This window comes from Triticum urartu, unplaced genomic scaffold (assembly GCF_003073215.2).
Source record: "Triticum urartu cultivar G1812 unplaced genomic scaffold, Tu2.1 TuUngrouped_contig_6451, whole genome shotgun sequence".
NCBI lineage: Eukaryota > Viridiplantae > Streptophyta > Magnoliopsida > Poales > Poaceae > Triticum > Triticum urartu.
The window spans coordinates 1-11,868 of NW_024117215.1; the positions used below are offsets into that span (position 1 = coordinate 1).

The 11,868-nt window shown below is 45.1% G+C and overlaps 1 protein-coding gene across 3 annotated transcripts; it reads right to left on the bottom strand.

The window, feature by feature from the left end:
* Positions 1 to 6,185: 6,185 nt before the first annotated feature.
* LOC125530631 (pentatricopeptide repeat-containing protein At5g19020, mitochondrial-like) lies at positions 6,186 to 11,279 on the bottom strand. 3 transcript variants are annotated; one of them, XM_048695012.1, is made up of 4 exons: positions 9,053 to 11,279; positions 7,580 to 7,681; positions 6,667 to 6,838; positions 6,186 to 6,515 (listed from the first exon to the last, which is right to left on the bottom strand). In XM_048695012.1, the coding sequence occupies exon 1, from the start codon at positions 11,024 to 11,026 to the stop codon at positions 9,056 to 9,058; it is 1,971 nt and encodes a 656-aa protein (XP_048550969.1). In that variant the 5' UTR covers positions 11,027 to 11,279; the 3' UTR covers positions 6,186 to 6,515; positions 6,667 to 6,838; positions 7,580 to 7,681; positions 9,053 to 9,055. The 3 variants fall into 3 exon arrangements, with proteins under 3 accessions (XP_048550969.1, XP_048550968.1, XP_048550967.1); XM_048695011.1 differs by adding an exon at positions 7,135 to 7,257 and having other exon boundaries at positions 6,186 to 6,838; XM_048695010.1 differs by having other exon boundaries at positions 6,186 to 6,838.
* Between the last annotated feature and the right edge of the window lie 589 nt (positions 11,280 to 11,868).

An 11,868-nucleotide genomic window follows, 5' to 3' on the forward strand; every position in this document is an offset into this window, starting at 1 on the left:
GACACGTGTCGCCTGTCGCGCCTGCCGCCACTTGTGAGAGGGTTTCTTTTGTCAATTTCGTCCGCAGGGGGTCTCTTTTGGCAATTTCAGTGGGCAGAGGGTCTCTTTCGATAAAAAATCTCTGACCATGCGATTCATCAAGGAACCAAATCTGAAATGTGTTGCGGTCGACGCGGAATGCGCAATACACCCCCTTCTCTGATTTTCCTATGCGAGGCACAGTATATCCTTTATTTCCATCTGGAAACTTGATCACTCGATAGGTATCATGCAACAAGTTTATTCTGAAAGAACCAAATCAACAATGATAAACATTATAATAAGCAAAATTATACGAATATTGGTGGGCAAAAGAAACAACTGAACATCCAATTGCATCTGGTGCCTAAGATGGGGGGTAGATATATAGTACTACCTCAGAAGAAATTCCTCTTCGCAACGAACATAGAGCGCGTCCTTCCAATAGGCGGCGTAGAGGAAAAATGATACAGTGTCATAAACCGCTTTCACATCCGCAACCGTCCCCGCGGCCTCCCCTTCGCGAAGAAGCGATCTTTCCTTCCAGCAACCGGTCTTGGAGGAGAAGACGTGCACGATGTAAGGCGAGGGTGGCCATTCCATCGCGGGCACGGATTCATCATCACCACAAATGTGCATACAGATATGCCCCGTCGGAAGCTTGAAGGGAATGTTAGGGATCAAGAACACCTCGTAGTGCGGCGACAGGGCCGGATCGTACACGAGGTAGCGATTCTCGTTGCTGCAACGTGTGCAGCCTGCCGCCGTGCACGAGGGCGGCAGAGGGGGCAGACGCACCCACTGCCGCGTGGCGGGGTTGACCACGTGATAGCACATCAGGAGGAGGCCGTTGCAGCAGTCCATGATCGGGAAAACGTCGTTGAGCGGCCAGTCCAGGTAGTCGAGCTTACCGGTGACCCTGCGGCCCGTGGCGGGGCTGGAGAAAAGCATGGGTGTGTTATAGGGACAGGTCTCGTAGAAGATGGCGTCGAGCGTGAGCGGGAGCAGATCCGCGCGGAGCAGGCCGTTGGCGTCGACGACGGCGCGCCACCCCTTGCACACGCAGCGGCACGCGGCCAGGCTGCGCGGCGCGAGGCGGCGGAGGACCTCCGCGAGGACGTCCTGGGGCGCCAGATCCATGTCGAGTTGTCGACCACCGGTCGGTTGCTTGCTACATGCGGGGTGTGGAGGGGGCTGGCGGCCAGGACTAGGTGGTTGTGGGCTGGAGAGCCGGGGAGGCGAGATGCGGATCCGGGAGATTGGATGGCCGCCGGCGCCCTGAAAAATTGGTTCGAAGGAAGGATTGAGCACCAGCTAGCAGATCTCCAAACATTTAATTCATTGAATTTATTATACTCCTGGACGCGACCACTCCCACCCACGCATCCATTTCCAGCTAGAGTATATCGATCAAATCGATCACCATGGCTCGCGTACTTGCGTAGTACAGTACGTATCTCCGAAGGAAAACATCCAGCTGGTACGTGTCTCCACCAAGAATCAACCAGCCTGCCTGTCTGTCTACTTGCCAAGTCAGCTCATAGTGCGTCTGTTTTTGCTGCTAAAAGCATTGCGGAGTGACACTCAGAGCTCGGCGATGTAGACACGGAACGGACCTTATCGGCTCTGTCGTGTACTGCATGGCCGGTGTACCCCACGCGCCGTGCCGCTGCCCCGGCTTCGACAGGACAAGAAGGTCACCACCGTGACAAGACGGCCGTCGGGATTCACCGCAGGCTTGGAGCGTATGAGAGCATCCAGTGTGTCAAATTTGCTGCCTCTAAGGACTCTCTCCACCAAGAGGCAGCCTCCACACATTGTATTGTATCCATCGTCTCTGGCCAAAAATATGTTAGAGTCGCCTCCAACGTTAGAGGCAGCCTCCATTGATTAAACAATCCAAAGGGCCTCTCTTGTCATTGTGCGTTGTTTGTGCCAGCTCTCTGTAGTTGTGGAGATCAACACAAGTTTACACGTTCTATATGGTCCGTCATTTAAATAGCGTTCAATTTATATTCGCCCACAAGTGTTGTCAATATATATGGTCACTAACTTAATGGAATACTAAATAATTTTAGTATGCTAATACGAGTGGGAGCGTCTGTCTTATTATGGTCGCTTTAACTATGTAGAAACGATTGTGTTTTTAATGACAAAACCTCTTCTGCTCTGCAGGTTATTTACCGTTGTACACACTGGCTTCGTATATGGTCTATCCTACAATGAATGGAGTATCAATTGTTGTTTAAGGCGGTGTGTCTACGGTTGGGACGGGTGGCCAGGGAGGTTTTTACCCAACATGGGTGGCAACGTAATCTCTGGATCGGTCCACCTCCTTAGTCGACATTGGCATAGTTTCGGACTCATGGCTTTACTTTTGCTAGCTTGTCGTTTTTTTCATATATATTTTCTTAGACTGTTCGTTTCAGGCTGTATGCATCTTAACTATGCAGAGGCTGGTGTCTCTCATTATGCTTTGTATCCACTTGATGCTATATTCTAAATTAATAAAAGCGCCCTTTTATCGAAAAAGAAGAAGTTGTGAAGAAATTGTATTTTATTTCTGTTGTGGGGGCCATCTTAGAGGCGGAGTGTTCTGCTATACACTACCGGGATTTTAGCTATGGCTGGAGACAGACGTGTGGGCCCCATAATAGAGGCAATGATGCCTCTACACACTGCTGATGCCCTAAATTTGATGCGGGAGCGCGTCTGCAGAGCAAGCCAGGTGACCATGGCCCATGGGACCCATGTGCAGGTAGCTAACTCACCCGATCCCGTCCTTTCCGAGGCCATGTACGAATCCTCCGTTTGGATACGACCTAAAAGTCAAAAACAAATGGGATCGGTGAGGTAAAGGTATGGACTTCAGGAATTTAAACATCAGGGTTCATTTGCGTTGGGCTCTACATCCTCAGGGTTTAAAACAGACTTCACTCCTTTCGCTTGCATCGCGCTTGCCACACAGGAGAGACGCCCGCTTCCGCTTGCACTGCGCTTGCCACACAAGAGAGACTCCCAACACCTGAGCCTCTGACCACAATGTGACTGTCCCGCACAACGAACCCACATCCTCCTCACCAGCCATTGCCGTCAAACACCCCATCGGTGTTTATTTTAAGGACCTCCCCTGTTGGTGCCCGTAGATACGCAGTCCTGATACTACAGTGTTTGTGTGAGAGCTGTATTATTTTTGCTAAATGACCCCTTAAAAAACTTGAACCCTTCACTGACCCTTCAAAAATCCTAGTCAAATGTGAATACATGCCAATTTATTTGGCGTCGTTGACTTTTGATATGTCACATCGACTTCCAATGTGGATTTGGTGGCGCCAAATAATTAAACACTATTACATGTATTAAAAACACCAAATAAATTGGGTCTATCTCGAAGGTCAAATTCCGAAATCAGTTTTTTTTGGGCCTACGTCACTACCAACTCCAGTCTGTTTTTTTTCTCAGAGGTCGATGTGACATATCAAAAGTCCTGACATTTAGTGCACTATGCTTGTGCTTGCGTCCGTGCGCGTGCGTGTGTGTGTGTGCGCGCGGGGGGGGGGGGGGCATTGCCCCCTGTCCCAAGACACAATGCCGATGGAGAACAAATTTGGTTCACTCACCGACTAATCCGCCGCCAAACTTTGGATGAAAGCAAATATTATTGGTCAGGGTGAAGAAGAGGCAGAGAGCAAGCCGACAAATTGTACATGTTGGCATTCGCCAACAAAACGGGTATAGTGCACCATACGAAAGAATATGGCTCGTTGTTTCGTCAAGGTTCCATTGCTCTCCAATTCAAGTCAGCTATTTTTTTTGGTCATCTAGACCTCATGACAAAATTGTTAAGACAACCATACTGACCGACCAATATTAAGGGGGGCGGGGGGTGGGGGGTAGTGCACTCAATCTACCTGTGGCAATGTATTTATTTTCTGATGAGGTGCTAAGCGCATTAAAGAGTTTAGCAACTAAAATCTCCAATGCATAGATGCATAACTTGTTGTAGTTAAGTTTCCTTCATTTAATTATTTAGCAACTAAACTCTTCTATGCATTGGTGATCTTTCTTCGTTTAAGTGTTTTGCTAGGTTCATGTGCGTGACGTTGTTTCTTCCCAGGGTCACAGGCCTGCTCTCTCTCCTTCTTAATTGCATTTTCATGTCATTTTTTTTGCTTATGTGGCAATGATTAGCACTTGTACACCATGGAGAAAGGGCCTAATGCACATGAGTTGTCAATGAGCCTACAATTTCTACTTGGCAATAGAGGTTGCAGTCCACATGCAGACAGTGACTACAATTATACTGGCTCATTTCATTCAGTTTTTGAGACGGAAACTTAATTAAGAAGCATCCTTTCGTGCCCAATAGAAACGGTAAGTATATGCCCCCGCCAATATTGGCGACATATGTACTAAAACAAAAGAAGCGCTATTGACACAAAAATGTTGTTTGTGCATGCACTAAAGAGGGAAAAAAACAGGCTGTAGCAGTCAACATACTAATAATGTTTTACAAGGACACTCGTCTCAAGGGCTCTTCCAACAATGAACGCAAGTCCATTCTATGACTTTTACCAATATTGTGATCTTTTCATATGAAAATATACTAAACATCCATCCTAATGCAACAGGAGGGAGTTTTTCATAGACATCAGGTAGTGGTTGAGAACAAGCTGGCCTGTAAATATAAGAGGCCAGCAACATAGTGCCAGACATACACCACATGATCTTGAAACTGAGAGTGGGCGAAGAAAACACTGTATCTTTGACAGTTTGCCAGACGTCGACTAAATGAAAATTCAGGTGGGCAGTTTGACCCCGGTGATGTTTCCAAAAAAAAAAAGTTTACCTAGCATCAACCATCATTTGAACCTAGACGCCATCATGATGAAGATAATAAAGAAAAGCTTGGAAGATGATGTTATCTTGGGCATGATCCTTGGGTTGGAAAACAGCCAGCGGACGCCAATGTATGTGCAAGGCAGCTGAGCAAGAGAGTTGAGGAGTTGCATCACCCTTTGCATGTCCATCCATCGCAACAGATGGGCTACATATTACTTTTCCTCGTATCTTGTAAGTAGACACTTGACATTTGAATTATGCAAGCAATCAATTTAAGCAACTGGTCAAGAATCTGGAAGGAGAAACCAGGATGAAAAGTAAAATGAGAAAAATAGTAAAACAATTAAAAAATGATTTTTTACAACAAACATTGTTGAGTGTTTCACCTACATGCAAAGTTCCGTAAAGAAACAAAACATTCATAATGCTCTGGTAAAAAAGAATAAACCCTTCAAATATGATGTTTTTGAAAGCATTTCGAAGCATATAGTTTTTTTTTTTGCCAGACCACCGGAAATAACATTACTTCACAAAAATTTGCACGTAGGGTAGACCACTGAGCAATGTTTGCTGCCAAAGAAGTCAGATTTTTTTTTTGTTCAGAGCAAAAGCAAACTCAAGACGATAAAAGATAGCACACACGGTGGGGTAATCTGGAAGCGCAGCTGCACACGAGAAGATAAACTGCTGATTTACCATGAAGAAAAGATCAACTTTGTTAAACTCTCCACTCGAAGGTGCAAGGAGCTGTCAACCATGTACATATTACGTTGATATATTACGAAATATAGTTCACTTTATTATAATCAAGAGCCTGGCACGGAGTGCAACGTGGATGCAAAAGTGAGTGTGGACATCAGAAGCCAACATCCTCACCCGGGATCACAAGCACATTATAGAAAAATAAAAGACATCATATCAAGTGGGAACAAATGGCTATTGATATGACAAAGAAATTAGTAAAGTACTCCCTCCATTCCATAATTCTTGTCTTACTGAACTAAAACCACGGCAAGAATTATGGAACGGAGGGAGTAACTGATCCATGAGGAGCAGGAACGAAACAATATTAGGAAAAACACAAAGAAGAAAATAACTATTTGACGATGCACAAAACAAATGTATGACATTGTGTGGTGAAACCCAGCGATTATGAGCACTAATCCTTAGCCTACATCAGATCTAGCTTCAACAAATAATCGAGCGGCTACATCATCTAGAGAAGTCATTTTCTTTATTCTATACTCTAGACACCCAACTATTGCTTAAGAAAATCAGATATGGATTAGAACAAAAATCAGATGCCATCAAAGTATCATGTGTATGTTACTAATAGACCATAGCAATGGCATCACTAAGATAAAAAAAAACTCTGGGGTTACAAGTTCTAATGTTGGAGTATTACTGAAACAAAAGTATTCAACTGTTGTCTAACCAAAAACTAAGATTAAAGTGACGAGTATATCAGCATCTTCCTTCGTACCCAGTCAAGCAAAAAGCTTGCTGCTTCACTTAGTTTATGTTACACAAGAATATTTTCCCCCATCTGTGGCTACATGAAGAATCATCTATACAACTTAGCACTTTCTTCCATATGTCAGCATACACAAATACAATGGGTGATAAATGATTCACTCTTCAAACATATTATCGCCCTTGCACAGAAAAGAAAAGGTTAGAAAATTGAAAACAGTATCCTAAGCTCACCTATTGCAGCCCAAATAATTATAGGCAAGAATTCTGAGTTTGCAGGGCAATGGTCAAAAGGAAAATGCCTATTCCTGTTTAATTTTCCTTGATACACACCTTTCCTCATCAAATAGATTGGGTCAGGGAAAATTGAAGTGCCTTTTCTATTGGCCTTATCAACAGAGTCTGCACTGCATTAGCCAGAACTTATCACGGCATGTCATTCACGATATGACAACTGACGCCTGGTATAAATTGTGGGCGAAATCATGGTACCAGCTTCAACAAACTGCAAAGCAAATTCAAAAGGCTATAATCAAGATTGACCTCTAGGAATAGAAGTTTGCGATCTAATACGAACATTTCAAAGCTAAATTTATCCCAAAGAAAAATCTATATGGTTAAGTAACTGTTAAACTATGGTTGTTCCAGAAGATGGAGAAGAACAATATTATTTTGTTTGATACAGTGTGTACATGGTGCCATAGATTAAGTACGACCCAATGAAAACAAATGACACCTTTTTTTGCCATAAAAAAGCGAACGACAACTTAATAAATAATGAACAGACAGATAACAGGTGACCTAAGAGTAGCAACCAATGGCAGTAGTAAAATCCCTTTTGTCGAAATATTCGCTTAACAATGTTACTGAACAGCCTAGGCTCATTGCAGCTTGTATTTGATTAGTCCACATCTGAACTGGGAGCTGCCATCGAGAAGAGCAATGTTAAGTGAAGTGCTCCTAACAGAAATTTTAAAGATCCATGAAACACCAACACATTGCTTTTTGTATGACACTCAAACTGATTTTCTTAGTAAATACTCCCTCCGTTCGGAAATACTTGTCCTAGAAATGATTGTATCTAGACTTGTTTTAGTTCTAGATACAACCATTTCTAAGACAAGTATTTCCGAACGGAGGGATTATAACATAGCACACACCTAGAGTGTCAGTTTTAGTATAGATCAAGTAAAAAGTGGCACCAACAGGGGAAAAAAAGCTTTGAAGTGAAGCATATAGCACACACCTATATTGTTTTGTAGCAACCTTTGACGAGAGGAGAAAGATGTCTTGATTCAAGAGTAAATGCACCACCATGAGGCATATCCATCAGACTGTAAGATAGATACTGCAAAAATTATCGACATTATCACAAATTGTCACAATACACAACTTCAAAGTGAACCATGCAACTTGACTGCAAAACAAAAAGGACACAAATAGAGGAATGACAACATGCTTTAACGCATACTGGAGTTTTATGATAACACATGTGTATCGACAGCCCGTCTCATATGATTCATAAGATGATACAAACCTGGCTACTTGGCAATCAGCAACACATTCCTAAATCTGAGTAATCATTTTAAGGCTGGTCAATGGAACTATAGTGCTGCAATTGACGCCCTGTATTTGATGCTAGGATGGTGTACACTTTTCTTTTAATGTTTCTTTCTTTGCCTTTGCTTTCTGTTTTTGCTTTCACTTTTTAGTTCGTGTTTGTAAGACTCCCACCATCTTGGCATTCCTTCTAATACAATGACGAGCACTTAGGTGCCCGTTTGAGAAAAAAAATCTTCCTGTACATAAAGGGAACTAGGAAGCAGCCAATTCTTCCCTCCTAAGGATGGAAAAAAAAAACTGAATGCTAGCTTGCCACAATGTACCACTGTAAACTGCGCAGAAAGAAAGGGAGCACCATTGTGGTAACAACCTTTATCACCTATCATGAATCATGATCAGTACTCCCTCTGTAAACTTCTTTAGTGGCCTAAAACATCTTATAAAAGTTTACAGAGGGAGTAATTGTTAACTATTTTACCAAACCAGAGGTAATTGGCCCTGACATGCAAACCATGTCTCAAATGAATTCTAGATTGGTAAATGGAAAAAAAAAACAATCGAGCATGAAAAATCTCTACAGAGAAGAGCAGATCAAACTGAAGTTGATAATCTTAAATCAGCCTGCATAGATTCTGAACACAAAACCAGTGATGTGAGGATACCATTTAGAAGGCCTATATCTGAAGCAAATATGTAAAGCATATATTGTGTGAAGAAAGACTGATATTTCTCATAGCATCCTAACCTTTTCCTGAATAGTCCATGTGATTTTAACACAGTGCAGAAAGTGAAAGCAAGAATGGCCAGGCAAATTTGATCCAAAAGGAAAGGAAGCAAGACAATGTTTTTAGGATTTGCACATGTGACATAATGGTAAGTAACGTGCAATTAAATATTTTGTCATTAAGTTCATAAATAGATTTTCTAAATAGCAGTTTTACATGCAAAGGAGTAGTGTAACTGCCTAGAGAAGAAAATAGCAGTTTTCTGGAGATGTATTGCCTGTCAGCTTTGTCATATATTCAGTTGCTGCCATTTTAGTTCTTTAACGAATCATAACTGTACGGATGGCAAACCAAATGAATAATCACACAAACGAAGCTGCTTGCTATCATAATTCTTGCACAAGAAGAATCCAATCAGGAAATGTAATGACCTATTACTGAACAACTCCACTGCTTCCAGAAAACCTCTCCATATTTTCACCCTGGAGTTCCTTCCTCACTAAGGACACATTATTCCAGCGAGCAGCCTCAGCAAAGATATTAGATAAGGCCACTTTGGATGCTCCATGGTTTGGATCAATCTTGGCCAATTCTTCCGCGGCCTTTTCTCCTAAGGCTACATTTCCATGTGTCCTCGCGGCTGCAAGGATGCTGCCCCATATCACCACATCCGATTTCATAGGCATCATCTGGATAAGATTTTCTGCCTCTTCCAAGTGTCCAGCTCGACCAAGAAGATCAACCATGCAACCATAGTGTTTAATTGTTGGTTGGATTCCATATTCTCTCCTCATGGACTCAAAATGGTGCCTCCCTTCGGTTACCAGCCCAGCATGAGAGCATGCATTCAAGACACCAATGTATGTGACTGAGTTGGGCTTAATATTGGTGCTTCGTAGTTCTGAGAACAGTTCAAGCGACGTGTGTGCATGGCCGTGGACGGCTAAACTGCAGATGATAGCATTCCAAGGAGACACAGAAGATAACTTATGCTTAACATAACTGAATAATTGAACTGCATCAGCAACACTACCACACTTTGCGTACATATCAATCAGTCCAGCACTCAGGTTGTCTGTAAGTTGGATTGATTTGCTGATTATATAGTCATGAATAAATCTGCCTTGCTCCAATGTGCCAGAATCAGCAACTGCGGATAGAGTACTTGCCAAAGTGACGTCATTCGGTTCAACACCAGCACCCAGCATCAAGTAGAACAACTGCAAAGCCTTGTTTGAATGTCCACTCTGTACATACCCAGATAAGAAAGTACTCCATGAAATGGTGTCCCTCTCAGGCATGTCATCAAACAGTTGCCTTGCTTCACGCATTAGGTTCCTGTGTAGTAGACCAGACATGAGAGCATTCCAAGACGCAATGTGTGACTTGTCTGATAATTTGAATTGCATCCGGGCAAGGTCAAGACGATCACAGGAACCATAGAAATGGATAAGGGTCGCTTGTACAAACGGATGGGCATCAAAACCATCCTTCAGAATGACTGTGTGTAGTTGCTGCCCTTCTAAAACCGCAGCATGTCGAGCACACACCTTTATCAAATCAACAAGCAGCGCCGCATTGCCCCTCGTGTCCACCTCAGCCATCATGGCAACATATGCCCTCAGGGCTTCTGATGTACCATCTGCACGGATATACCCATCTATCATCGTCAGCCAAGAGACTGCATCCCTTTCCGGGATCCTCCCAAATACCTCAGCAGCCATATGAACCATCCCTGTCTTCAGATAGCCGTTAAGCATGGCATTCCAAGTGACTGTGTTCTTATATGGCATCTGCTCAAAGATCTCACGGGCATAACAAACCTGTGACGCTGCCGCATAAGCATGGACCAGGTTGGTGGCCACAATGAGAAACCCGTCGAGCCCACGTCGCACGGTGACTCCATGCGCCACACCCACCGGCACCGGCGGCCTCTCCTGGGCCAGCGCCGTGAGCACGCCCGCAAGGGTCACCTCGTTGGGAGGCACGTCCTGGGCGAGCATGCCGCGGAAGACCGCCACGGCGTCCTCCGCGTGGCCGGCGCGCGCGTGGGCGGTCAAGACGGTGGTGTACGAGACGGTGTCCCTCTGGGGCATCTCCGCGAGCATGCGCCGCGCGAGGTCGAGCCGGCCCGCGCGGGCGAGAGCGGCGAGGAGGATGTTGTGGGCGGCGGGATCGCGGAGGACCAGGGGTATTTCGTCGAACAGGTGGTGGGCGAGCGCCGGCGCCTGGGGGGAGGGGAGCCGGCCGTAGAAGGCGAGAAGGGAGTTGCGGACGAAGGGGTTGGAGGCGAGGAGGCCCGACTTGGCGGCGAGCGCGTGGAGCTGCTCCCCGTGGCGGGGGCGCGCGCCGGCCTTGAGGGACGAGACGAGGAAGACGGCGAGAGGGGCGCCGCCGCTGGGCATGTGCTTCCCACTTCTTCGTGCCAATCCGCTGTATATGCCTCGGCGAGAGTCCGCCGTCCTCCCGTCGCTGCCCGCCGCCGCCTCCCGCCTATTCCGATGGCCCCGCAGCCGTCCGCCTCACCGCCTTCCTTGTTCTTGTTCCATCGCCTCTCGCTTTGGTGAACGATGCGCCGTTGCCATTCTTCTCACCGTCGAGATCTCTACGAGGTGAACTCGGGAGCACACGCTCCTCGCTACGTACCAGTACGTACCCAAAAATAATACTTACTCCTGCATCATTTGATTTTTCTTCAGTTTTGCTAAAGCACGTGTAAATGTGTTATAAGTATTGCACATCTAAATCATGACATGGTCGCGTAATCGCTGATTGCATTTTTTGATTTGTCGATCGCAACTTTTTTGGTTTGCCGTAGAGGCTTCCTACTTCGCCGGTTGCAGCATGGATGGCGTGTCGTGGTCCTGTGTGCCCGTCAATTGTTTTTTCTTTTCAAAATGGCAGAATTTCTGCATTTATCAAGAAGAAAAAAGTTGCTTGATTAATTAGAAGAAAACGAGCAAAACCAAGCTTGCCTAGTTATTGATGGAAACCCGGGCGAAATCATCACAATCGCTAAGCGGCACACTTAGATACCACGTGCACATCACTCCGAAGAGGGTTTTGCCGAGATAGCACACGGGCGTCATCATCATCACTCCTCCCCTAAAGGCGGCATTGCCATCTCTAAACCCTGAGCAAACGACTCTGACTTTGCCGTAGGTGATCGTCAACTCAACCCACGTTGTAAAGGCATCAGAGAGTTGCATGAAGATCCCGATCCATGCTACAGCTCAGCCAGCTACGA